Consider the following 26,403-nt stretch of genomic DNA (forward strand, 5'->3'; position numbering starts at 1 on the left):
TTGTAATAAACTGTTTGAGTATAAAATGATCTGATTAGTGAGGGATACGGCTATCAGTACAGTAAGATGTAGGTTAAAATAAAAAATAATGACATTTGTATGAAGGCTTTTAATTGTTGATGAACATCACGTATCAACAGGTTAGCTCTTAGCTTTAGCTGCTCCTACACATTCCGGTGGCTCCGTTACCGTCATGTATTTTAATAGATGTTCATTAAAAAAAACACACTACTTACATTTAAAGGTGTTCTCCGCACTACTGTCGGCGCTGCTGCTGCTTTCGGTTGTCCGTAACTTGAAGAAAATCCGACTTTCTTCTTCTTCTTATGAGATTTTATGGCGGTTGGCAGACTTGTGAAATGTGCATTACCGCCACCAACTGATATGGAGTAAAGCAAGGAAACAGGAAACGATTCACCCCCCCCAATAAAAAATAAATAAATAAATAAATAAAAAATAAAAATAAATAAATAAATAAAAAAAATACCTGTGTAACTTAAACCCACATAATACTAAATTATACTAAATTACATTTGCCCGTATAATTTTAATTTACTCTAGGTCATCGTAACTCTGCCAGTTTCTGATGGTCCCATTGGTCTTTCCATCATGCTTCCAACCATCTCCCAGTTCATATCTTTAACATCCAGATATTTTTCTGCAGCCTTCACTATTATTTTGATTTTTTCTGTTTTTTTTTTGTCGTCTGAGCAGTACAATTAATCACTTCCACCATGAAAAGAACAAAATTTGTCTTTTTAACAATTAGTGAGTCTTCATCAATTTTTGGAGATTTCTCTAGAGGTTTGAAATTTGCCGTGTGTTGAACTGTAGGTTTGGGTTTTTCTAATTGAGATGGGATCCTTTTTGCAGCTTCAGCATAAGTTATTCCGAGCTCAAATTTCATTTTTTTTATTTCCTCAGACCTTTTGCTTGCTTCACAGCCGCGATAAGCAGCAGTATGTTCTCCACCACAATTACAGCATTTTATTTTAGCTTCTTTTCCACATTTACCATATTCATGTTCTCCTGCACACCTTCCACTCCTCTGTTTCCCTTTACAAACTGCTGCAATGTGACCGAATTTTTGACATTTGAAACATCTCAATGGTGGTGGATTGTAGATTTTGACATTATAGCTGATGTAACCAATGAATACTTTGCTTGGTAATTGCTCTTCCTCGAATTTAATTAGCACAGATAAACTGTCAGATCTTTCTCCGTTTCTTGTTGTTTTTAACCGTTTTACTTCTTTTACTTTTGCACCGCTTATGTTTTCCAGAATCTCTTTTTCAGAAATTTTCAGAGGAACTCCTCCAATGACTCCCCTGCTGATCTTTTTGTTCTCCATTAGGCTGCACTGAACTCTTATCCCGTCAATTTTGTTGATCCGTATGGCTTTGCCTTGCTGGGCGCTGTCTCTGCAGTTAATTAGCAGGTCTCCACTGTACAGAATTCTGGCACCTCTGACTTCTCCAACAAGTTTATTGATGGTTTTTGTTAAGTGAACCGGATTCCAGTTTGTAAAAGAGTCTGCCTGATTAACGACTTTGAATATGACTTTGAATTCATTTTGTTTTGCTGTGGAATGTATGGATTGATCATCACTGGATTGTTCTGAACTAGATTCCCCTTTAACTGATCTCTGTTTTTTCCGCTTTTTCTCATTTTTTGATGCTGCTATCTTCCAACCTTCATTGTCACTATTTCCCTCTTCCATCCCACAAGAATCGCTTCCTGTTTCCTCACTACTCACGGCCCAGGACATTTCTCCACAAGCAGAGCAGCTTCAAAACACGCGCCATGCACCAAACGACCAACGTCTCGACCTCTCTCTCCATCCACCAGCAAAATGTTCAGCAGGTTCCCTTCTTCTTCTTCTTCTTCTTCTTCTTCTTCTTCTTCTTCTTCTTCTTCTTCTTCTTCTTCTTCTTCTTCTTCTTCTTCTTCTTCTTCTTCTTCTTCTTCTTCTTCTTCTTCTTCTTCTTCTTCTTCTTCTTCTTCTTCAACTACTTAAAAAAAAAAAAAAAGAAGCGCAAAGGAGGACGCATTTTAAGGCTGCATTTTAAGCGTCCTCAGAATTTTTGCCAAATGGGACGGCCTCCGCGCAGCGTTGTGACGTCACCGGCCTCAAAATGCGTCCTACCAAGTACGCAGCCTGCGAATTCTTCTTCTTCTTCTCTTCTATTATGGCGGATCACAAGCAACTTTAAGGTGCATACCGCCACCTACTGTACATGAGTGTGTAGCAGCGTTACTTCACATCTATTAGATTCTATTTTTTAATTTTGTATTCTTAAGATACAAAAACAATGCTTTCCTTAGTTTATGAATATCTGTTATGTTTCCTTCATTTCCTAATATTCCAGCCTGCGAATTGAGACGCAGCCCTAGATTAATTTGTGACGGGGTCCACAGCACAGCTGTTTGGAAAGATTAGTTGGCTGCGTGGTTGCCCGATCAAAATACCGCAAATGTAAACAAACGGGTAAGTATAAAGGTTAGAATTTATCCTGGCCTAATATCTATCCAACACACGTCTGTAGTCTGTGGATAATGTGAAATATTATGAGTAATTTAAGTTTGGGGATCAAATAAATGCATCGTGAGGATCTGAAAGCGTCAGAATCTGCAGAGTGTCACAGATTAACTTGTGATCCAGCAGGATCTGGAGGAATATGGGCTGTAAAACGCTCCATCTCCTGGGATGTTTGAATGTTATTATCTTATCCTCAATTAGGGTTGTGGCAGGCTACTTTAAATGTTTAACTGTTATTGTTGATTATTTTTCTTACCGCAATTACGAACCTGTCATGATGTGTGACCATGTTCACGCAGTCAGCTGTCATCTTATTCCCTTCTATTGTTTTGAGGACGCCACATTATTTGGTTTGCATGCAGAACAACTTTAAATCATTCGCGTTTTTCAAGTTACTGGCAATAGAGTATTGCTTTGTCTACTTTTTACCATTGGTCTAAATTGTTTGCTTCACTGGTACAATTAGAATGACAAAAAGCAATTCAGCACAAAACGTTGATTGCGAGGAAATGTTTGTCATGTCAGAGTTAGGAGATAATACTATCTTGCCCATCTGTGGAAAATCTGTTAAAATAAAAGGAGGGCACAAGAGTAAATGTGGGATCGAACCCTCGGCCGATGTTATTTTGGTTTGCAAAGCGTCTATGTACCCGCTGAGCTATTGATATGAACACTGTATTTGACCCCACCTGCGATAAAGAACCTGTTGCGTGTGTCTGCTTTGCCTGTTGAATAGCTGGTCTTAGATCAACTGGTGACAGTTAATGTTTCAGAGTCCGCTGTTCGCTTAAAACATGTTTGAATTCCAGAATATCAGATATTATAACTATTTTTTCCTTCTTTACTCTTAGAACAGAATGGGGCCTCCCCGTTAAGAGATAGTTAGACAGTAAGTTATGCTATGCTATAGGACTCGGGATCCACGTTGCATTGTGGGACGTCGCGGTCATATTGACGGCTACGCAAACGTAAACATAGCTCTGACACAACGTTGTTGTTGAAAGAAGAGACAGAAGTAGAGAGAAAAAAGATGTTAAAATCCCGAAAAGGATCTGGAATTTACCGGGACAAATTAAATAGAGAAGCCAGGGACCGGTATGGTGACAAAATCAGCATTATTAATCATTTGGATCCATATAAAGTTCCAAACAATGAGTGGAGCACCGATGAGTGAGCGCCTATACTTCAAAACAGTTCCGAAGCTACAAGTCCTTGGAGTCTCGTGTGCAGTTCATGAATGGATGGGTTCAGGAGCTGCAGATCATAAAGCCAGCAAACAGTGGGAACACAGTAATCCGTACGAAGGTAAGCTGTGATCAGACGGGCTCTGGAACCTGCTAGTTTAGCAACTGCTAACCGCTAGTGCTAACAACCACTCACGCATGTAATGTACTTTTAACTAGCTGCTATGTGTTTCAAAGGTGTAGTTAGTAACGTTAACTGCCAACCCTCCGGGTTTCTCACGTATTTGAGCCTTTTCCCGCTGCCGTTTTTATTATTTTCCCGTAAAAGATCCCAACTTTGAAGGAAAGAAACAAAGTAGGCTATAAAATAAAACCGTGCATCTTTAACTTACCAGAATGAAAATGCAGGGAACACACTCTCATTGACATTGGAATACTGTGGAAAGCTATGTTCGGTCGTCTTACAGCCGTGATCCAAGCTAGCCGACGACTCTTTATCTCTGACGCTTGGTCTCCATGGTTACGCGTCCATTCAGGAAAGCGGTGGAAAGTTAACCCATTTTCTATGTTTCCATGGCGATCATGCGTTGAGCTGTTACAGCCCACAATACAGCAACGGTTTACCATGGTTGAAATCAAGTTAAGGTGAAATTAATCAAATTAAAACACGGCTGAGAGGGAGTACAGTACGCGTAGTCATAGGCAGTAGTCTGAGCCGCGGTAAAAGACGCATTCAACATGGCGGCGACGCGAAGTGCTTACGTCACGACGACCAAGCCCTATTAAAAGAAAAAATAATAACCAGATCTTTTTTTTTCGAACAGATATCTACCGTAAAATCTCCCTGTTTTATTTATTCATTGTTTGGCTGCAGTCAGCTGGAGGCTGTGCTGCTTCTTTTAATGCTTTGGTACAGCAGGTTCTGCATTTGTTCGCCCCGATGCCCAAAATATCACATATATTCACACAATATATAAACTGAAATCAGAGATTTCACTCTTCCCCGCAGCAGTTATGTTATTTTGCTTTGTTCCTGCAGCACATCTTAAACTTTAAAGACATTTACAACTCCTCTGGAAACGAGTTAGACTGTAAGTGATTAGTTTCCCTCCATATAAACAGTCGGCGCTTTTGAGAAAAAAAAGGAACATTTGATTTTCGCTCGTTTTAATTTACAAGACATACAGGACGACAGAAAAATGCAGAAAAATACACCGTTAGATGTTCCCATTGACCTTTTATTGCACTGGCTGTTTTTACTTCTCATACAGCTTTCTGTGGTTTTTCTACTCGGTTCTTTCTCTCATCGCTGAGGCTCTGAAACAAACAGATAAACAACAGCAGGACAAGTTCCTCAAATCTTTGTGTGTGGGTTTGGAGAAATCCCTAAAACATGCTATATGTTTTCTTAATGCAATTAAATACCTTGCTGACGGTGACTTCTAAAGATCTCAACGTATTTCGCATCGATCAGATAACAAGATAATTTGTAGTTCTTGGAGTCTACACGCAGTTTACTTCCTGTTTGAGGCGAGGGGTCCTGAAAAGCCCCGCCCACAGACACATCTGCAAAAATCAGCGGTTTTCCAGCTGCCGTCACCAGTTTATCTCCTCCCCAGTTGATCTGTCACACCGGCAGAGCTTGCCATCGGAGAGGCCGATGGTGGCTGCTGCCGGCCGAGGCCACTTATTCGCAGATGAAGTACTCCGTTCCATCAAGTAAATGTGACATTATAAAAGTTTTAATGCAGTTTATTAAGCAATAACATCACAATAAAAAGAAACCCATAAAGAATACATTTTAATACAGGTTATTAAGCGATAACATCACAATATATAGCCTATATATATATATCTATATAAAACAATCTAGTTAGAAGTACTATAAATAAGGCATTTGCCGAAAAACGGCAGGAAAAATACCCAAAAAATAATTAAATACCAAAGAAAAGTAATTAAAAAACTACATGACAAAATAATAGTGGCTCCGGCCAGTAATACGCCCGGTGTAGGTACCAGATTGACTCGGGCTGCCAGATTGACTCGGGGGCCTGCGCCTTTTGAGATGCGTCAGAGCGTCCGCCATCTTAAATGTGGCAAATCTGCAGTTTCTCAGTCACTTAAACAGTATCAGAGGGACTTTAATCTCTGAATATACTTTGTATTCGTAGTATTTTTGGTTTTGTAATATTACAAGTTTATTTTTTGTATCCCTTTAGCTTCATTCTCCTGAATTTATTCTCGTTACAAATGCAGACCGCGGGCTCAATGTAGTTTGTTTGAGTGGCATTGCCATAATGTCACGTCATCGGGAGGCGCAAGGCCCATGGCGAATTCGGTGACGTCATCAGAAGGCGCAGGGACCATGGAGAATGTCTTCGTAAAATTGTCCGTTTACAAACAGCAATCCCGCTTTCGAATAAAACCTACACCCCGCTATAATTACTTTAGTAAGCTGTCCAGACCAATCAAAATGTTTTGCGCAATTGTGCAAACGTTAAAACAATTATGTATTGTGACGTCATCAAAAGGCGCAGGCCCCCGAGTCAATCTGGCAGCCCGAGTCAATCTGGTACCTACACCGGCCCTGCTGCTTGGTCCTGCCACCTGGTCCGTGTCCCGTAAAAGTTCCAGAGACCGTCCGCACGAAGAACAAAATGGTGTAAATTGGCTGAAAACATTGTTGGGTTAGCGTAAACTTAAGAAAAACAGCTTCAGTGCAATTCTTTCCATCTAAAATCGCCGCTGACTTTTCACGTGAAGCAGGAGGACTACAGATTGAGCTGTTTGTACTACAAGTCAGGGTAATCGTGACGTCACATCCGGCCACTGGGACATTCCCTTTTCGTGTAGCCGTCTTTTGTTAATTTGTTTTTGGCTACGTAAATGTGTTTTGCCACTTGCAGTTTTGTCTTTGCACTTGTACAAGTGTTTCCGAACGGTCAATTTTTGTTTCCCTATAATGTATTTTTTTTTCTCTAAAATGAAACTTTCTCTCACCTAAAATCTAACTTATTTAAAATGTGAATTTGTTTCCTTAAATGTAAATGTGTTTTTAAAAATTTAAACTTTTTTTTTCAAAAATAAATTGTTTCATAAAATATAATTTTGTTTCTTCAAATGTTATTTTGTTTTTTATTTGTTAATGTGTTTTTTAATTGCAAATGTGTTTTTAAAAATTTAAACTTTTTTTTCAAAAATACATTTGTTTCATAAAATATAATTTTGTTTTTTCAAATGTTATTTTGTTTATTTGTTAATGTAAATTTGTTTGCTAAAATGTAAATGTTTTTTTAAAAATTGTAACTTTTTTTTCAAAAATAAATAGTTTCATAAAATATAATTTTGTTTCTTCAAATGTTATTTTGTTTTTTATTTGTTAATGTGTTTTTGAATTGTAAATGTGTTTTGCACTTCTCAGCCACCGTAGGATCCAAGATGGCCGCCCTCTATGCATGTCGGCCGACGTCCAATGAGGCCTCTAGGTTTATAATGTCCATGTTTAACACCTTCAAAGTGACGTTGACAGGAGCGAGCAGAAACAGGTCTCCAAATCGACAGATGGACCCAAGGTGAGACAGTCAGTAGAAAAGATCAAAGCGTTTAATAAATAAAAACAAACTTAAACTAAGGTGGAGCTGTTGGACCACCTTGATCACCTTGACCATGATAACGTGACAGAAGATGATGATTTCAGTGAGTCACTTACCTGGTTCAAAAGTCCAGTCTGTTAAAGTGGGGAGGATTTGTCCCCTTGGAAGTAAAGGCTGTAGCGCCCCGGGGCCTCCTCACACGGTTCTTTTCCTGGGAGCAAGTTATTTACTACTCTTAACTCAAACTCGGTAAAACCATATAAAAAGGACTATAGAAACAGGAGTAAAAAAGTAACAGAGTTTATTCTAGATCAGGTCGTTACAGGACAGAGAAAAATGCCTCGAGCTATGCACAGCTGTGGTCTCAAAAATCACGTCCGCAAGCGTCCGGCAAAGTTTGAGCCCCGAACAACGTCATCTCCTGCTTCTTATACCTTCTGAGTCTGTCTTGCATCATGTGGATGCTTAGCTGTCCGTATCAGAAACTGACACGCCATCCATGTCTTGAACTCCATGCAGGTTGCCTCTTTGTCTCAGGGTTACAGATACAGCAGCTCTCCTATCAGACCGGCTCCAAGATGTGCTCATATCCTGTGTACTCTTAGAGACACGAAGGCTGTCTTGATTCGTACACACCGTGATATCCACAATGTGAAGGAAGGCCTTCTGCTTTGTCTAATCTGACTAACAAATTAACAGTGCATATGATGTATAAATAATAAACCCTAACAACTCCATCTCCCACGAAGGGGGTGCGATCCAGCCGATGGGCTGACAGCTGACGCAGCGCACGTCACCCAGAGTGTCCCCGGTGCTGCAGCTCCGGATGATTAGCAGGAAGCCGATCCTGGTCAGGGAACAAAACAGGCAGGAACAGACAGATGAAACAGGATCCAGGCATCCTAGAGCTCCCAGGCAGGTTCAGAGTCCAACAGAGTCCAGAAGCGTGACCAGATGGACACGCACAGAAGCAGACAGGATCCGGTGCAGACGGGCAGACTAAGTGGCAGAAGGTAGCAGAGACAGGACGTGGAACCAGAACTTGATGCAGGATCTTTAAACTGGTCTCCACCTTGGAGCCTGGCTTACTGGGATAAAAACTGATCCTCCCCACATACAGAGCGAAAAACCCAGAGGGCTCAGCAGGGGAGGAACAGTGGACGATCAGGAGACGAGACAAACAAAAAATCCTCTTTCCACTGGCTGCCAGGATCCAGGACAAGAACATTTGAGAAAACTAAAGCACAACAGAACAGACAGACTAACAAATCTAATGATCTAACCCTGAATGCTCAGGCTGAACTGAATATAAAGCAAAGGAAACTGGTGAATTGAATAAATGATAATTACAGCAGGCTTAGACCTGGAGCAGTCCCTCATTAAAACACATTACGGATGTCTTATCAGACAGTTTTATCCTCTTATCTCCCTGATTCGGACTGCAGTGCGGTTCTAGGCCGAGTGTCTGAGCTGGAGGAGGAAGCATCGTAGCATCAAGTTTATATCCTCAGCGTTGTTTAATGAATATCAGCTATACTCAACTAGATGGAAAATCTGATGTTTTCCTTTTGTGGATAGAGAAACAAACCATTGCTCGGTTAGTTATTATGTCCCATGAAACAATTCACAAATAAACTAAAATAAACAATCAACAAAGTTATCCTATAAATTATTCCTACAGTAGGTTTGTCAGATCTATGTTAAAGTGCTTCACATATTATCCAGAATGCTTAGGAAACAAAGCTTAAGCTGTAAAGTAAGAGGAATAAAGGATGCAAACTCTCTCCCATCTCGGCTGAAGGTGTCCTAAGAATTTAGAGGAGGAAGAAATCCCCTCAGGAAAACCTACCTCAGCACAAACATGACTCAGGCGTTCTTCAATCATGTCGGCCATGCTCCCTCTTTACATAGTATAACCCTTCTCCAGTGTCTCAAGGAGCCGACTGGTCATTTCCTAGATTAAATTTAAGCCTCACTTAAAAAAAAAACGGACAGTTGAGCTCACCCATGTTACACCATTACACCATTATTACGCCATTATTTTCTGCCGCCATTAGGCAGTGGACTGGCTGTTGAAATGAAAGGTCATAACCAGTTCTGATCAGCTGTGGATTCTTAACCCTCTAGCCCTAACCCGATCCAGGAGTGCAGAGTCAGGGGCCCTTTATTAGGCGCCATCCCGGACCTGCATGCACCGGGAGCAGGTACCACTTGGAATGCAGGTGGATGACAGACAATCTTTATACAATTCAATTCAGTTTATTTATAAAGCACCAAGTCACAACACATGTCATCTCAAGGCACTTTACAATTCAACCAGATCATCCAGTCAAATTGATTCAAAGTTTTCTATCTAAGGAAAACCAGTTGATTGCATCGACTCATTGACTCAAATACAATCCCTCACACTAAGCATGCTTGTAGCGACAGTGGAGAGGAAAAACTCCCTTTTAACAGGAAGAAACCTTCCTGACGGTTTGGTCCTTTCGGTTCCTGTAGTGAAGAAATATCAGACCATTAGCTTAAATACATGGAAAAAATTGTGAAAGAAAAACACACAATGGTCGACTAGGGTTCAAGAAGACAGAAGCAGACATAGAAAAAGAAGCATAGATACAACCGTCAACCAGCTCCACAGGCGGCCCCGTCCAGGAAACACACAGCCAGGCAGACGAGCTCCGAGCCAGCTCCCATGTCAGAGGATTAAGAGAGCACATCCAGTTAGTCACAGTCAGAGAAACAGGACTACACTGGAAAACAGGCCAAGCTCCAACATCTAGAAACAAAGGTGTTGATGGCAGCAGCACAGCTGATATTTCTCTCCAGGATGGAGTCACAGCCAAACAGGAACAGACCAGATGAAGCTGCTATGAGAAAAAGCAGAGAGAGCAGAACGTTAGAGATTGAACTAACAGACTCTGCAGAGTGGGAGAATAGAGATAGAATGAAGCAGAATGATGAAAAAGGGGTCCCTATGTCCTCCAGCAGTCTAAGCCTATAGCAGAACTATACAGAGGTTCTCTGTACATAAAGTAGGGCATTTATTCATAAAAAAAGTTTATTTGAATTCTGTAAATAAAAGCTTTCTGCCCAACAGCAATGATGATCTGCACGGCAGCATTCTATACCCATCTATTGTAGCATCTAGGATAGAGCTGCCAGTCTGGGAAAGAATCTGGTTGGTATTTGAAATTGTAAAGGTTCACTTTTTTTGCAACATAAAACTAACTGAAACTATCACATATCATAATGACTAAAATGCAACTAAAACTAATAATAATTTTCGTCCTAAAGACTAAGACTAAATCTAAGGTGGCTCCCAGAAACAACACGGCTTAATGACTGTATTTACCTTTAATTTGAGCAGGAAAATAAGATTAAGTATTTTTACCCTTAAAATAAGATAATTAGATATTATGCACTTTAAGAAGGAGAGTGCAGATTCTTTTTTTCATTGTGATTGGCATAGTGTCTCACATACCTGCTTAATTCAAAAATAAAATGCACTTATTTGAAGAAGAAACGACTTAAATTTATCTTTGCAGTGTGTACTTTTAAGCTCTCAGAAACATAGACCTTTAAAAGTAAACATGACTTGTTTTCTAGTGTATTTTTTTATTACATTGAAAAGAAAATAAAGTTATGTTTTCACACTTTAACTGTAAAATAACGGGATGCAGCCGATAACTGTTGGTCCATTTGGAAAGTTGGCCTCTTGATGCTACTTTGTTTTTCAAAAAATCCCAGTGTGTTTTAGAATAAAACGATAAAGAGACAAATAGCTGAGGGGGGTTCATAAGTGTCTGATAACGTAAAGATGAATATTGATCAGGCATTGGGTCGGGGTCATGGACAACAGGATCTAGACGACGCCTCGGGTCTGAGCGATCGCCAGTTTGTTTTCCATAGGAAGAAAACTTTAAACCAAGCTGATGATCTGGCTGTTCTCAGTGACCTGAGATGACAGGATGTTAACTGGAGCTAAAGAAATAAAGTGAATTGAATATGAAGGAGGCATTCACCATGGCAACAGAGAGCTGACACAGGTTTGTTTGTTTTTAACAGCAGGGTGACACATTAGCTGTGCGTATATGAAACAGATAAAGCATTCAGACCTCTCTGCAGCTACACCCAACATTGCTCTAATTATCTTCTATGTTTTGGCCTGCAGACAAAGAACAGGGCGTCCCTAACCAGCACCAACACTTCACATAAAGAATTAAAACTCTGGTGATGGTTGCTGTTGGACCTGTGGGACAGGCCGGTCTTCTCTGTGATTCCTCTGCAGGGAGAGGCTGCAGGAAGGGATATAAGAGCAGAAGCCGCCCTGCTCCGCCACACGCTGACCACAATCTGCAGACATGGATTTCGTGGGGAAACTTGTCGGGGAGAAAGCAGGTGAGACTGAGCAGGCGAGGGATCAACAGATGGGAACTGCTGCATGATTTGGGGTTATCAATCTTATGTTGCTTTGATTTTAAGTAGTTATGAATGATTGTATCAGAGCCTGAAATTTTAAAAACAAATATTGCAAATTAAAAAGGTTAATTTGAAATAATGTAGTTGTTATAAAACTAAATATTACATGGTTTCCTGAACTAATACATGGCTGTTCTATCTCTTTTGGCCTCCTTATTTTCACAGTAGCCAGGTAGCCTCCAGAATCAGACACTGTCATAGTGAGGAGTTAACTTTGCAGGAGTTTGACATCCTAACGAGTCCAGTGTTGTGACACCTTTAACGAGCAGACCTTCATGTTTTCATGCATTTGGCTAATTAACGCTGCCTTCATGTGGTAAAGATGATCCTTCATACTCGTAAAGTGGAAATTACCAACAGGTTGTGTTCTAGTGCTTTAGCTGTGGTAGAGAAGACAAAGATGTTGGATCCACAGAATATCCCGAGCTGCTACCTGCGCAGTAATGGACGTCTTAGTTCATCTGCTGCAGGAAGAAGAAGGTTCATTAAATGCATGGACTGAGGGCCAGCAAGCGTCTGAAAAAAATCAAACGATAACGGTCATTTAAAAAAAGGCACAAGTTTTAATGGTAATATATTTTTCTAAAAATACACATTCAATTCAATTCAGTTTATTTCTATAGCTCCAGAGAGAGCAGAGCGTTAGAGATTGAACTAACAGATTCTGCAGAGTGGAAGAATAGAGATAGAATGAAGCAGAATGATGGAAAAGGGGTCCCCATGTCCTCCAGCAGTCTAAGCCTATAGCAGCAGAACTATAGAGATAGATCAGGATAACCTGAGCCACTCTAACTATAAGCTTTATCAAAAAGGAAAGTGTCACATCATTGTGGAGGATAAGAACACAGCAGGAGAGGCTGCCAAACAATGTGGTATTCACCACACAGACCAGGTACGCTGCTCTCCGCCATGTTGAAAGGACAAAGTTTACCTCATCTCATAGAATTTTCGCGTAGAAATGACGACATGTTTAGTTTTCCCGTCAGCTTTTGGTATTTACTGTAATTATGAAGCCACATGAAGGCAGCATAAATACTCAAGAGGAAGGAAAAAAAAAACTCAAACATTTGCTGATCTTCAGCTGATGATCAGGAGATGTTTGCTCACCTGGGCTTCTTCTGCAGGTGAATTTGTGGAGCAAGGAGTGAACAAGATTATGAGTGGAGGAGCAGAAAAGGAAGATCAGCAGGAGGAGAAGAAAGGAGGAGGAGGCTTTGGTCTGGATGATGCCCTCTCAATGGTCAGCGGCAAGAAGGAGGAAAAAGGAGGCGGCTTTGGACTGGATGATGCCCTCTCAATGGTCAGCGGCAAGAAGGAGGAAAAAGAAGGAGGGTTTGGTCTGGATGATGCCCTCTCTATGGTCAGTGGGAAGAAGGAGGAAAAAGAAGGAGGAGGAGGTGAGTTCGACATGTTGAAAAATTTTACTCCAATGTTTCATTTGAATTATTTAACTTTAAAATGATGCTTAATGACGACCAGCTGATCAGCCTGATATTCAGGTGATCAGAGCAGTTGATCAGTAGAACCTGGCTGGTTCTGGGCTGATAGGAGAGTGCTGCCCCCTAGTGTCCACAAGGATCCACTGAGCCTGGAACACAACAGTTCCCTCCAGAACCAGAGGAGGAACAATTGGGAGCAATAACAGAAACTTTTCTTTTAATCAAACAGGATTTATTAATGCTCCTAAACCGCTGATAGAACAGGAACACTTCCTGATATGTTCTGATTTATTGGAGCTATGATAGTAAATGATGAATAAATGTCTTTAAAATTAAATTATTTCTTTTAGAAGGAAAAGATTTTACTGTTCTGCTTTGAGAGTCGATCTTTACCAGAAACCTGCTTCAGTTCCTTCATGCATCTCCATGTTATCTGATGGCAGGAGCTCCTCCTGGAGGTGTTCTAGGTTCTGTTCTTTGGATCCAGATCCTGGTCTGATGCTCTGCTCTGTTTCTGTTCCCAGGTATTGGTAACTTCGTCGGGGGGCTGTTCAAGTAGGAACCTGGAGTCTTCATCACCTTCATCCACCTGATACCTGCTTATGGCATAATTCAGATTTAATATTTTGTTTAATTAATGTTTAAAATAACTAAAAGTCAACTTAATGCACTGAATCCTCCTGGGAAAATGAACCGGTTTAATAAACTGTAAAATATATTATAAACTAATGTCTAATGTTCAGTTATTGCTCATTGATTGTTCCCTTTATGCTGGATTAAAATAAACCTCATAAAATAAAGCTTGATTTATTTCTTACCCCTGAAGCGTTTTGTTTTTCTCTATGTGATGTTTTTTTCTTAGAAATGTTATCAATTTAAACATTTTATTTCACTTCAGTTCAAGAGAGTGTCTTCAGTAAGAGGTTTCTCCAGATCCGGTGCAAAAAAAAATCCTGAAATTATTAAAAGCAATTGTCCATTTCTAGAGCTGCATCATTCTATATTCTGCAGCTCTACAATTATAAATGACAATTTTATCGGCTGATGACAGAACTATAGTCTCTGCACCTGCATTTGTTGTTATTTCATCCAAAGAAAGAACAGTTAGTGACTCTATGTGAGATCAACAGTAACTTAGAAAACTTTGTATACAGAGTGTATACAAAACAAAATCTTCCTTTTGATTTCTAAAAAGCTCCTAGCGCCAAATTTAGAGACTTTTTTCTGCTACTGGAGACTTTGGAGACAACATCTAAAAGCAGCGAACTCTGCTCTCCAGAGCAAGTAGATTGGTAACCCCGCCTCCTGCTCTCCTCTATCTTGTCTGCTGTCATGATTCATGCAGCTATTATTTCATCCAAATGAAAAATGGAGAACAGATAAGCAGATCATGGCTTGTCTACAGTGAAAAGAAGGACTGGGTTATTTACTTTGGCCTTTTTGGAAACACAGGAAGGAGCAATCAGCTAAGTGAGCTTAGTGCTTGGAAAAAATCTTTCATTCCTTTAGAGACAGCATGAAAAGTCAGCTGAGTACAAAACATAGAGAGGAAAACAAGAAGAAAAGGGACAAGAAGAGAGGGACACAACCTAGAACAGATAATGGATGTCTATTCTATTAACATTTCTATATCTTAGGAATGGGGCTGTTTATGTGTTGTCTTCTCAGAGGGGCCCCTGCCTGTTGGGCCCCAAATTTCCTAAATCCGCTGCTGGTAGGAGATTGAACTAACAGATTCTGCAGAGTGGGAGAATAGAGATAGAATGTACCAGAATGATGAAAAAGGGGTCCCTATGTCCTCCAGCAGTCTAAGCCTATAGCAGCAGAACTATAGAGATAGATCAGGATAACCTGAGCCCCTCTAACTAGAAGCTTTATCAAAAAGGAAAGTTTTAAGCCTAGCCTTAAAAGTAGACAGGGTGTCTGCCTCACGGACTAAAACTGGTAGTTTGTTCCACAGGAGAGGAGCCTGAGAACTAAAAGATCTGCCTCCCATTCTACTTTTAGAAATTCTAGGAACCACTAGTAAACCTGCAGATTGAGAGCGAAGTGCTCTGTTAGGAACATAAGGAACAATCAGATCTCTGATATCAGATGGAGCTTGGCCATTTAAGGCTTTATATGTGAGAAGGAGGATTTTAAATTCTATTCTGGATTTAACAGGAAGCCAATGAAGAGAAGCCAGGATAGGAGAGATATGATCTCTCTTTTTCATTTTCATCAGAACTCTGGCTGCAGCATTTTGGATCAGCTGAAGGCTTTTAAATGAATTCCTCTCCAACTAGACGGGGACAATATATACATAATGTGAGTCATAGTTTTCAAAACAACATGAATTTGTTATGCAAAACTCTGTAAATAAAGGCGAGGCAGTTTATTTGTTTATACTTTGACTGATCAAGTGTCTTAGACAAAAAAAAAAAAACAGTCTAAAGAAAAGTATATGAAAAAAATATCATTGAATCAGAGATAAAATGTTTATTAAAAACAGGCTAAAGTTGAAGAAGCTTTAAAAAAATGCTAATATAAAACAAAATATCACATTTCACTCACTAGCAAACAGGGACTCACTGCAGGAAAATAAGAGCTTAGATGGAACGGCTTGATGAAACCCAAACGGCAGGACATTCCTAAAAGTTCAAAATTAATCCACTGGTCTTTGTTTCCAAGTTTAAAGACGTTTCTCTTCCATCCAGGAAGCTTTTTCAATTTAAATATCAGAAATAGCGTTGAGCTCCAGGCTTTATAGAGTGGACCAAAAACAAACCCTTGTTTTGGTTTAGAAAACATGCAAATTGAAACGTAAAAATGGGATTTAAGATCCAGAGAGCAAAGATATGTTCCCAACTGCTTAAGACTGAAGTCTACTGTAAAAGGACGGAGGGCAGAAGATATCCTTAGGAATGAACACCACAAGCTGCTACTGTAAGTGAATGTTTTCCAAAAAAAAAACAAGGCTTTGTTTGGCTGCTGGATAAAACCTGGAACTCAACGCTATTTCTGACACTTTGAATTGAAAAAGCTTCCTGGATGGAAGAGAAACGTCTTCAAACTTGGAAACAAAGTCCAGTGGATTGATTTGAACTTTTATGGAATGACGCTGACCTGGATGACTGGGAATCTTCACCAGCACATGACAGGAAACTAAGCCAGTTTGATAAAACATGTTTAAATAAACATCTTTTCAATGGTTGAATGGTCACTTTATGACTGCACCATGTCAGAAAATCAAAGGCCATATGCCAGCTGTGGGGCACGGTGGTGGAGGTCTGATGATGTGGGCACCTCGTGATCACTGAGTGGACCAAGATCTCCTCCATAGAGACAGAGTTTTGTTGTTTTATTGCTTGGTCCAAACTGGGCCCTGAGTGCATCAATAGGCAGCTAATTGTTAAAGTTTACCTAAGTTATTTTGTGATCTTAATAATCACTTATTATTTGTGCAAAGTTAAACAGTTGTTTTACTTGTTTAATATGTTTGAGTTTAGTATAGAGTTTTGTATTTATTTATTGCTTTTCTTTTATTTTTTTAGCTGCCTAATGACAAGTTTAGGTTATTCCGCTCTATTTAAAGCAGCTTCTGTTCTTTATCAGTCGGTCAGTTTTTGGTTTGAGTTACTGTTCAGTTGACCTCAGTTGTTTCGGCCCAAATCCTTGTTTTTATTACCTTTGAACCTTTAATTATTTTTGACATTATTAAATGAGATTTTTTTTTCAATTTTTGAACACCTTTTGTCCTTATTCAAGTTTGGTCCCTCACTCTCTTCTTTATGCTTATTTGGTACTATATGCACACTTTTTATATTGTCTGTTGTAGTTTTATGCTTAATGGCATTTTGCTTTAACTCTTTGTACTCTATATAAGCTACTAGATCCAGATTTTCTCTGTAGGAATAATCCCAAGGGATGAATAAAGTTGAGTCTAATTTTCTGAAAAAAATGTCTGGTTCTGGACTATTCTGGTCCAATAATAAGCTCAGCTCAGTAAACGACAGAAAAACTTCAAATAAAGCATCTGAACAATCCAGAAAGCCTGAAAAACTAGAGAAATGTATCAATGTTATGGAAAACAGACGTGAATTTAAAGAATAAACTCAGTTCCAGGAAATTTTTAGATGACAGGAATTCAGGGAAAAGTCTTTGTGTTCTAAGGCGTTTTCTGACAGGTGGAGAACAAAGAGGACCAACCTGACTAAGAGGGTGGGGCGGTGACAGAGTTACACCTGGGAGGCTAAAATGGGTCAAAAAGATGTCAGAACTTCACTTTCTCAGAATAATTTTAACATTTGATAAGTTATGATCATAACCAGAGACTTAGATTTACAATATAAACAACTCTGAGTGGTTTATTTTCGTCTCTGGAGGCTTTTTTCACTTTCTCTGAAGGCGTGGGTGTATTAAAGAATGTGTTCAGGTATAGTTTCATAATGAGCAAAGCTTGTTTTCAGAGAAAGGATGGAAGAAGACTAAGAAGTGTGCCTGCAGTCAGAACTCAGGGCGGGGTTCCTCCATCCAACATGGCCCAAACTGAACATGCTCTAACTGGGGCAGTAGGTCGAACTGGTTGGACTGGTCTGCAGAAACACCTGATTCCTAGATGCCTACACCTGAGACAGGTGGGAGGCTCCGCATTCTGCCAGAACACCTGCTGACTGCAGTGAGACACAGAGACGCCGCAGACATGGACCTGTTCGCTGGAAAGATTGCAGAGAAAGTGGGTAAGTACTGGTTCTGGGGGTTCCCATTTTGACATTCCGGGTCTGGACCTCCTAAGCTTTGTGTTTAATGTGATTCTGCTCGCTCAGGTAGGAATCTGAACTGCACCAGGTGGTTCTATAAAAGGGAGTCAGTTTAGAACCAAAGCAGAACCAAACTTGGTCCAGAGACAGTATGACCGAATGTTCTCAGGTTTTTGCTTCATCATGTCTTTGTGACTCAGGGAAACCGAGTTTTAAATCTGTAGATTAGAATTCTTCAGGTAAAAGGGGCGGAGTCAACAACAGGTAAACAATCACAGCCTTTAAATTAAATCAGGCCAGTCATCTTGGCCAGAGTGCTTCATGTTAGTCAAATTTCTCAAGTCTGACTGAGTCACTGGTAACATGACATCATTCTGGCATGTCCAAGTTCTGTAGAGACCTATCTGTCCAGCTATTTCAAGTTCTGTAGAGCCTTGCTTTATGTCCAAGTGTCCAAGTTCTGTAGAGCCCTGCTTTATGTCCAAGTTTTGTAGAGACCTGGTATATGTCCCATTGTCCAAATTCTGTAGAGACCTGCTTTAAGTCCCATTGTCCAAATTCTGTAGAGACCTGCTATATGTCCCATTGTCCAAATTCTGTAGAGACCTGCTATATGTCCCATTGTCCAAATTCTGTAGAGACCTGCTATATGTCCAACTGTCAAAGTTCAGTAGAGACCTATCTGTCCAGCTATTTCAAGTTCTGTAGAGCCCTGCTTTATGTCCAAGTGTCCAAGTTCTGTAGAGACCTGCTTTATGTCCAGCTGTCCCAGTTCTGTAGAGACCTGCAATATGTCCAATTGGCCAAGTTCTGTAGAGACCTGCTATATGTCCAACTGTCCCAGTTCTGTAGAGACCTGCTATATGTCCAACTGTCCAAGTTCTGTAGAGCCCTGCTTTATGTCCAGCTGTCCCAGTTCTGTAGAGACCTGCTTTATGTCCAACTGTCTAAGTTTTGTAGAGCCCTGCTATCTGTCCAACTGTCCAAGTTCTGTAGAGCCTTGCTATATGTCCAACTGCCCCAGTTCTGTAGAGACCTGCTATATGTCCAACTGTCTAAGTTTTGTAGAGCCCTGCTATCTGTCCAACTGTCCAAGTTCTGTAGAGCCTTGCTATATGTCCAACTGTCCCAGTTCTGTAGAGACCTGCTATATGTTCAACTGTCCCAGTTCTGTAGAGACCTGCTATATGTCCAACTGTCTAAGTTTTGTAGAGCCCTGCTATCTGTCCCAGTTCTGTAGAGACCTGCTATATGTCCAACTGTCTAAGTTTTGTAGAGCCCTGCTATCTGTCCAACTGTCCAAGTTCTGTAGAGCCTTGCTATATGTCCAACTGTCCCAGTTCTGTAGAGACCTGCTATATGTTCAACTGTCCCAGTTCTCTAGATACCTATCTGTATGGCTATTTCAAGTTCTGTAGAGCCCTGCTTTATGTCCAAGTGTCCAAGTTCTGTAGAGACCTGCTATATGTCCAGCTGTCCCAGTTCTGTAGAGACCTGCTTTATGTCCAACTGTCTAAGTTTTGTAGAGCCCTGCTATCTGTCCAACTGTCCAAGTTCTGTAGAGCCTTGCTATATGTCCAACTGTCCCAGTTCTGTAGAGACCTGCTATATGTTCAACTGTCCCAGTTCTGTAGATACCTAGTATCTGTACGGCTATTTCAAGTTCTGTAGAGCCCTGCTTTATGTCCAAGTGTCCCAGTTCTGTAGAGACCTGCTATATGTTCAACTGTCCCAGTTCTGTAGATACCTATCTGTACGGCTATTTCAAGTTCTGTAGAGCCCTGCTTTATGTCCAAGTGTCCCAGTTCTGTAGAGACCTGCTTTATGTCCAAGTGTCCCAGTTCTGTAGAGACCTGCTATATGTCCAACTGTCTAAATTCTGTAGGGACATGTAGAGACTCCTCCTTCCTTACTGCCAGGACTATTCAGACTGGTCATGGCGACTGCTGATCAACTTCCTAACTGATTTGATGAATTTGGATTCAGTGATGGAGGAAGAGGATGGATGGAAACAGGTAGACTGATATTCCAACCTCTCCCGGTTTCCTCTAAAAGGCTCTACAGTTTCTGATGTTTCCTGATATTGGCGTCTTCCGTCCATGTTGTCCGTGTTGGCATCAGACTCAGCAGCTTCTTCAAACGTTCAACAGTTCAGATCAAGCAGAAGCCATCTAACATTGAACATGTGAAGATGTCTTCCTGCTGAAGTTCTTCCTCTAAAAGCTGCTGGTCCATGATGGACATTTCTCTCTGTGTTGCAGGAGACATGGTGGAGGGAGCAGTGAAGAACGCTCTGGGCATGGAGGACAAAGACGAGAAAAAGAAGGAGAAAGGAGGATTCTTCTCCTTTGGACGAGGTGATGATGATGAAGATGAGAAGAAGAAGAAGAAAAACAAGGAGGAAGATAAAGGATTCTTCTCCAAGATCTTTGACAGAGACGATGATGAAGATAAGGATAAGGTGCCGAAGAAATCCGGATTTCATGGCCTCTTTGCTGAAGGGGAGGGAGGGGGAGCAGGAGGACCCATGGGAGGAGGAGCTATGGGAGGAGATGGAGGAGCAATGGGAGGAGGAGGAGCAGGAGGACCCCCAGGCCAGACTGTAGCTGTCAGTGACAGAGGTACGTATGAAGAACATCTCTGTCTGAGACGATGCTTCATGCTGCAGTCAGTTAATTAAATATCCAAACTAATCCATGGATAATTAGCAAACTGTAAATATGATAACATTAGATTAGATTGAATTAGATTAGATCTTCTTTCCTCTCTGAAGGTTTTGGTTCTGAGCTCAGATGGGCTGAAGGTAGAACCTGTTTGTGGGTCTGAAGTTCTACTTCAATAAAGGTGGGGTTCTAAATCTCAGATCATCAGACCTCCGCTGTGGGTCAGAACCAGAACCAAAACCAGGAGTCTGGATGAGTCCTAATGTTCGTTTCCTGACTGTTGGATCAGAACATTGAGTGGAAGGAAGATTTGGTTCATATCTCAAAGCAGGAAATAACGATGTGTATCCATGTGTTTTTCAGACCTCTTTGATGATCTGATGGATGTGGCTGAACAAACGTCTAAAAACTGAGGAAATCTTCACCAGTTATTTTTCTCTCGGAATCTGGATTAATGTGTGAAATAAATTTTGTAATAAAGGTTTTATTTAATCAAACTCCTTCTGATCTCAAATAATCGATTTCTAAGTTAAAAAAAATCATAAATGATTGAATGTATTTCTGCATCTTCTAACAAACATACCAGCATCTTGGTTTATTTGAGGAAACAATCAGTCATGTTTAAAGTTTCAAGTCATCACCTGTTTAGAGTCTGGAAGTGAATGTAGGATGTTTTCAGAACTGACCCAGAGTAGAACTGCCGCCCTGCTGGAGTAGAAAGATACTCTAACCGAATCCCAACCTGTGTACTTGTGTTCTCGCGTCCTCATGAAACCTCATCAGTCCTAACATTGTTCCAATTCACAAGAACAGCAGACCGAGAACGGACAAAGTCCCTGGATGTTGTTCTGGCCTCTCCCTCTTTACCCAGCATGCATCAGAGCAGACTTGTCTGTTCTCCAGACTGACAGCTGTCCCAGCATGCACTGCGGCAGCAGCAGCTTCCCGGTTAGCGCTCACAGAGCTCAGAGTATTAAGTTGAAAGTTCTCTTTTCTGTTGCTGTTGTTCAATAAAAGAACGGTTTAAGATCATTTGAGGTTAGAACATTATACTTTAAGCATTACTATTGGCCCATTTATTGATTTTATGCGTAATTTAAAAATGTTCCGAAGTTGAGAGGATGGTGGCAACCAGTGGAGCTCCGAGGGCAACGGCAGCCAGGGCTAACGTCAGCCGTCTGCAGTGGCCATATTTGTGATGACCTGGTTTCTGGGTATAAATCAGCCTTAACACAACCAGCTCAGGTGGGGCTGAGACCTTGAAACTCAAAAAGGTTTTCAAGATTGAAGATGAGGAGGTGAACACGTCAACCGAGTCCTGGTTTATCCCACACCACATGGTGACGCACAACGGGAAATATAGAATGTGTGTTTAACTGCGCCTACACATACAGAGGCCAAAACCTAAATGGATTACTGCTACCTGGTCCAACCCTTACCTCCACCCTTCTTGGTGTCCTGCTAAGATTCCGGGAACATGCCATCACCCTCAGCAGTGACATCAATGGCATGTTCCACCAAGGGCGGTTGTTACCAGAGGACAGACCTTTGCTGCGCTTCTTGTGGAGGGATCTGAAAAGAGAAGTACCAGCATACATCTATAAATGGCAAGTCCTCCCCTTTGGGACCACATGCAGTGCCTGCTGTGCAATGTATGCACTGTATTCCGTAAAAGTTCAAAAAATATCCACTGGACTTGGTTTCCAAGATTTGAAGACGTTTCGCCACCTCTCCAGGAAGCTTTCTCAATTCAAATGTATTTGACATTTGAATTGAGAAAGCTTCCTGGAGAGGTGGCGAAACGTCTTCAAATCTTGGAAAGCAAGTCCAGTGGATATTTTTTGAACTTTTACGGAATGACTATGACCTGGATGACTGAGAATCTTCATCAGCCTATGCACTGTAGAAGAATGCGGCAGACAACTGTCAACCAGGAAGTGAAGTTTGTGTTACCATTGAGTGGTGCTTCTATGTAGATAGTCACTTGCAAAGCCTCCCCTCCACTGAAGAAGCCCGTCAGCTGGTTGACAAACTCAAGGCTCAGCTTGCCACAGGTGGCTTTGATCTGTGCCAATGGGAAAGCAATGCCCCGGAAGTCATCAGCCACCTGCCGAAGGATCTGAGAGCAGTGAGCTATGGCTCACAGAATCCCATGAAGATCCTCAAGAGCTCACCCTTGGACTCGTTGGCTTTGTGTGTCAGACACTCTAGGCTACAAGTATTGCCTTGCAGAAAACCCTATGCCTACCATGAGGAACATCTACAGCACCCTTGCAAGGCTTTATGATCCACTAGGTTTTCTCATACCCTTTACCACGTGAGCCAAGATCATCGTGCAGTACCTATGGAAGAAGGTAAGAGAATGGGATGATCCCTCCTTGCCAGAGGATGCTCCCAAGGCTTGGTGAAGTTGTGAAGTCCAGCTGAAACACCTTCCAGAGATTGTCCTGCCTCGTTGCTATGCAAGCCCCCCTCTGGACAACCCTGCTTTTTTGCGAATCCTGCAAGTTTTCTGTGACACATCTGAGAAAGCCTATGGTTCAGTAACGTACTTGCGTACAGAGATACCAGGCAAGAAGGTGGAAGTAGCTTTCCTGACAGCGTAGCCCCCAAGCGCCAGCAGACAATGCCCAGGCTGGAACTGTACGCAGCCTTGACAGGTGCCCAGCTGATTAAGCTCTTACAGCATGAGCTAACCCTGAGTCTTGATGAGGTGACGCTCTGGATCGAGTCAGACTCCTGCAGATTCAAGGTGTTCATGGGTTCCAGAGTCACTGAAATCCAGGAGATAACCGAGGCCCAGTCCTGGAGGTACATGGGCTCTGCAAACAATTCTGCAGACGACATAACCATGGGAAGAGCCTAAGAGACCTTGCAGGGAAAAGCAGCCATTAGTAGCCATTGGAGCCACGGCCCAGCATTCCTGCACCAGTCACCTGAGCACTGCCCAACCAAACCCACAGCGGAGTCCCTGGAGGGTGAAGAGTTGTGCAAGACTGCATTCTGTGGTTCCACAGCCACTGCCCCCACTCTCCTGTTTACCTGAAATGGGTCAGTTCAACAGTTTTAAAGAGTTAGAGGAAGCAGTGGTCCAGGAGCGTCACGGGGCGGCAAGCAACCAGTCTACTCTAACAGCCGAGGACTATTGGAATGCTGAGAGTAACCTGCTGAGACAAGTGCAGGTGGAATGCTTCCCAAAGGACCTCAAGCACCTGTTAGAAAGCAAACCAGTCCCCTCCACCAGCCGTCTGATCGCCCTTGCTCGTGAGTATGACAAACAGCTCAAGTTGATTCGGGTTGGAGGCAGACTGTGGTGCAGCAAACTGCTTTGAGGCTAAGAGCATTCACCTTATCGTCATGGATCCAGCCCACCCAGTCACCAGGCTCATATTCCACAGTGTCGACTGTGATCTTCACCATCCAGGATCTGAGGCGTTGAAGCGGCATCAACATTCATGTACCAGAGAGTGCCAGAGATGGATGGCAAAACAAGCTATATCACAGATGGCAGACTTACAGTGGGGGAAATAAGTATTTGACCCCTTGCTGATTTTGCAGGTTTGCCCACTTACAAAGAATGCAACGATCTATAATTTTAATCACATGTACATTCTAACAGTAAGAGAGAGAATCCAAAAAAATCCAGAAAATCACATCATATGATTTTATTAAAATTGATAACCATCTAATGAGGAAAAACAAGTATTTGAACCCCTGGACAAACAGCATGTTAATATTTTGTAGAAAAGCCATTATTTTTTACCGTTAATCAGTTTTTATAGCTGGTGACAAGGTTTGTGCACATTTCAGCAGGGATATTGGCCCACTCCTCCCTGCAGACAGCCTCCAAATAATTCAAGTTCTGAGGTTGTCGCCTGGCAACTCGAATTTTAAGCTCCCTCCAAAGATTTTCAATTGGATAGGTCTGGAGACTGGCTAGGCCACTCCAGAATCTTGATGTGCTTCTTCTGCAGCCACTCTTTTGTTGCTTTGGCGGTATGCTTAGGGTCGTTGTCGTGCTAAAACACCCATCCTCGACCCATCTTCAGCTCTCTCACTGAGAGAAGGAGATGTTGGTCCAGAATTCCATGATACATGGCCCCGTCCATCCTCCGCTCAATACAATGGAGTTGTCCCGTCCCCTTGGCTGAAAAGCACCCCCAAAGCATGATGTTGCCACCACCATGCTTGATGGTGGGGATGGTGTTCTTTGGGTTGTACTCGGTGTTCTTTGCCCTCCAAACACGACGAGTTGAGTTGAGGCCAAAAAGTTCTATTTTGGTCCCATCTGACCACATCATCTTCTTCCAGGCGTCTTCTGAGTCATCCAGGTGGTGAATGGCGAACTTCATGCGGGCCTGTACATGTTTCTTCTTGAGCAGGGGGACCTTGCGTGCGCTGCAGGATTTCAATCCATGAGGGCATAGTGTGTTACCAACCGTTTCTTTTGTAACTGTGGTCCCAGCTGCCTTCAATTGATTCATCAGTTTCCCCCTTGTGGTTTTGGGATGATTCCTCACCGTTGGCATGATCAGGGACACCCCACGAGGCGAGATCTTGTGTGGAGGCCCAGACTGAGGGAGGTTGGTGGCGGTGTGGTGCTTCTTCCATTTCCTGATAACTGCACCAACAGTTGATCTTTTCTCTCCAAGTTGCTTTCCGATTCGCTTGTAGCCTATCCCAGCCTTGTGCAGATCAATAATCTTGTCCCTGATGTCTGTAGAAAGCTCTTTGGTCTTGCCCATGGTGGTGATATTGGATGCTGGTTGTTTGGGTGTTGACAGGTGTCTTTTATACAGGTAACGAGGTGAGGCAGGTGTATTTGATGTAGATAATTGGTTGGGATTGGAGCTGTGTCTTAAAGAAAGACTAACTGGCTTGTAGGAGTCAGAATACTTGCTGTTTGGTAGGGGGTCAAATACTTGTTTTTCCTGATCAGATGGTTATCAATTTTTATAAATTCCTATGATGTGAATTTTTGGAATTTTCTTTGGGATTCTTTCTCTCACTGTTAGAATGTACATATGATTAAAATTGTAGATTGTTGCATTCTTTGTAAGTGGGCAAACCTGCAAAATCAGCAAGGGGTCAAATACTTATTTCCCCCACTGGACCACCAGCACGTCTGCGGTTGCTGAAGCCACCGTTCTTCTCCACCGGTATGGATTGCTTCAGTCCTCTTACTGTCAAAGTAGGACGACAGGAGAAGCGCTGGGTTATACTATTCAAGTGTTTTACTACCAGCTACAGTGTTCACAGCAGAGTGGATCGTAATGTTTGGATAGTTACAAATATGTTGTCAGCTCATTGGTCACAACGCAGGACAGGGCCCAGGAAACTTAAGTTTTGTATCTAACGTTCCCTTGTTCTTCATTTTCCATTAGCTTTTTAGAGACTATTTTTTTTACTCTCACAGTAATACAGGACAAAGTGTGTTCCTTTTCCACTAAATACGGACGGTTGGCAACCTTAGCTACGACTGGTGTCATCAACTTATGTAAATATGAGTGTGCAGGTGCGTGTCGCTGCCTGGTTCCTAGACGACAGCGGTAACAGCTGCTGATGAGGACTTCCTGCCTCCACCCTCAGCTCATCTCAACCGGCCGCACACAGTGAGCTGCTGTTTCTGTTTCCGGAAGTTATGTCATGTTTTTCTTGTTTACTGAGGTAAGTTTTTGTAATTTTTTTTTTTTTACTTTTAATTACATAAGTTGCTTAATATTCAGTTTCCTTTTGTTGTTGTTTTCGGCGTTAGATCTCTCTGAAG

The 26,403-nt window shown here is 41.7% G+C and overlaps 1 protein-coding gene and 1 long non-coding RNA gene across 2 annotated transcripts; one reads left to right on the plus strand and one right to left on the minus strand.

Moving 5' to 3' along the window:
• Window positions 1-4,873: 4,873 nt before the first annotated feature.
• On the minus strand, window positions 4,874-5,359 carry LOC119798742. The gene is made up of 2 exons (XR_005282758.1): window positions 5,149-5,359; window positions 4,874-5,040 (listed from the first exon to the last, which is right to left on the minus strand). It is a non-coding gene; the product is annotated as an uncharacterized LOC119798742 (long non-coding RNA).
• A 12,438-nt stretch (window positions 5,360-17,797) lies between these two features.
• On the plus strand, window positions 17,798-21,133 carry LOC119798718 (glycine-rich RNA-binding protein 2, mitochondrial-like). The gene is made up of 3 exons (XM_038308291.1): window positions 17,798-17,952; window positions 20,235-20,594; window positions 21,000-21,133. The coding sequence occupies exons 1-3, from the start codon at window positions 17,832-17,834 to the stop codon at window positions 21,047-21,049; spliced, it is 531 nt and encodes a 176-aa protein (XP_038164219.1). The 5' UTR covers window positions 17,798-17,831; the 3' UTR covers window positions 21,050-21,133.
• Window positions 21,134-26,403: the final 5,270 nt, after the last annotated feature.

This window comes from Cyprinodon tularosa, unplaced genomic scaffold (assembly GCF_016077235.1).
Source record: "Cyprinodon tularosa strain WSP-4 unplaced genomic scaffold, ASM1607723v1 ctg634, whole genome shotgun sequence".
Taxonomy (NCBI): Eukaryota; Metazoa; Chordata; class Actinopteri; order Cyprinodontiformes; family Cyprinodontidae; genus Cyprinodon; species Cyprinodon tularosa.

Coding starts and splice junctions, on each gene's coding strand:
- LOC119798718 (XM_038308291.1), top strand. CDS start 17,832: ATGCCTACACCTGAGACAGGTGGGAGGCTCCGCATTCTGCCAGAACAC. Junction 17,953..20,234: donor AAAGATTGCAGAGAAAGTGG/GTAAGTACTGGT, acceptor TCTGTGTTGCAG/GAGACATGGTGGAGGGAGCA. Junction 20,595..20,999: donor TGTAGCTGTCAGTGACAGAG/GTACGTATGAAG, acceptor TGTGTTTTTCAG/ACCTCTTTGATGATCTGATG.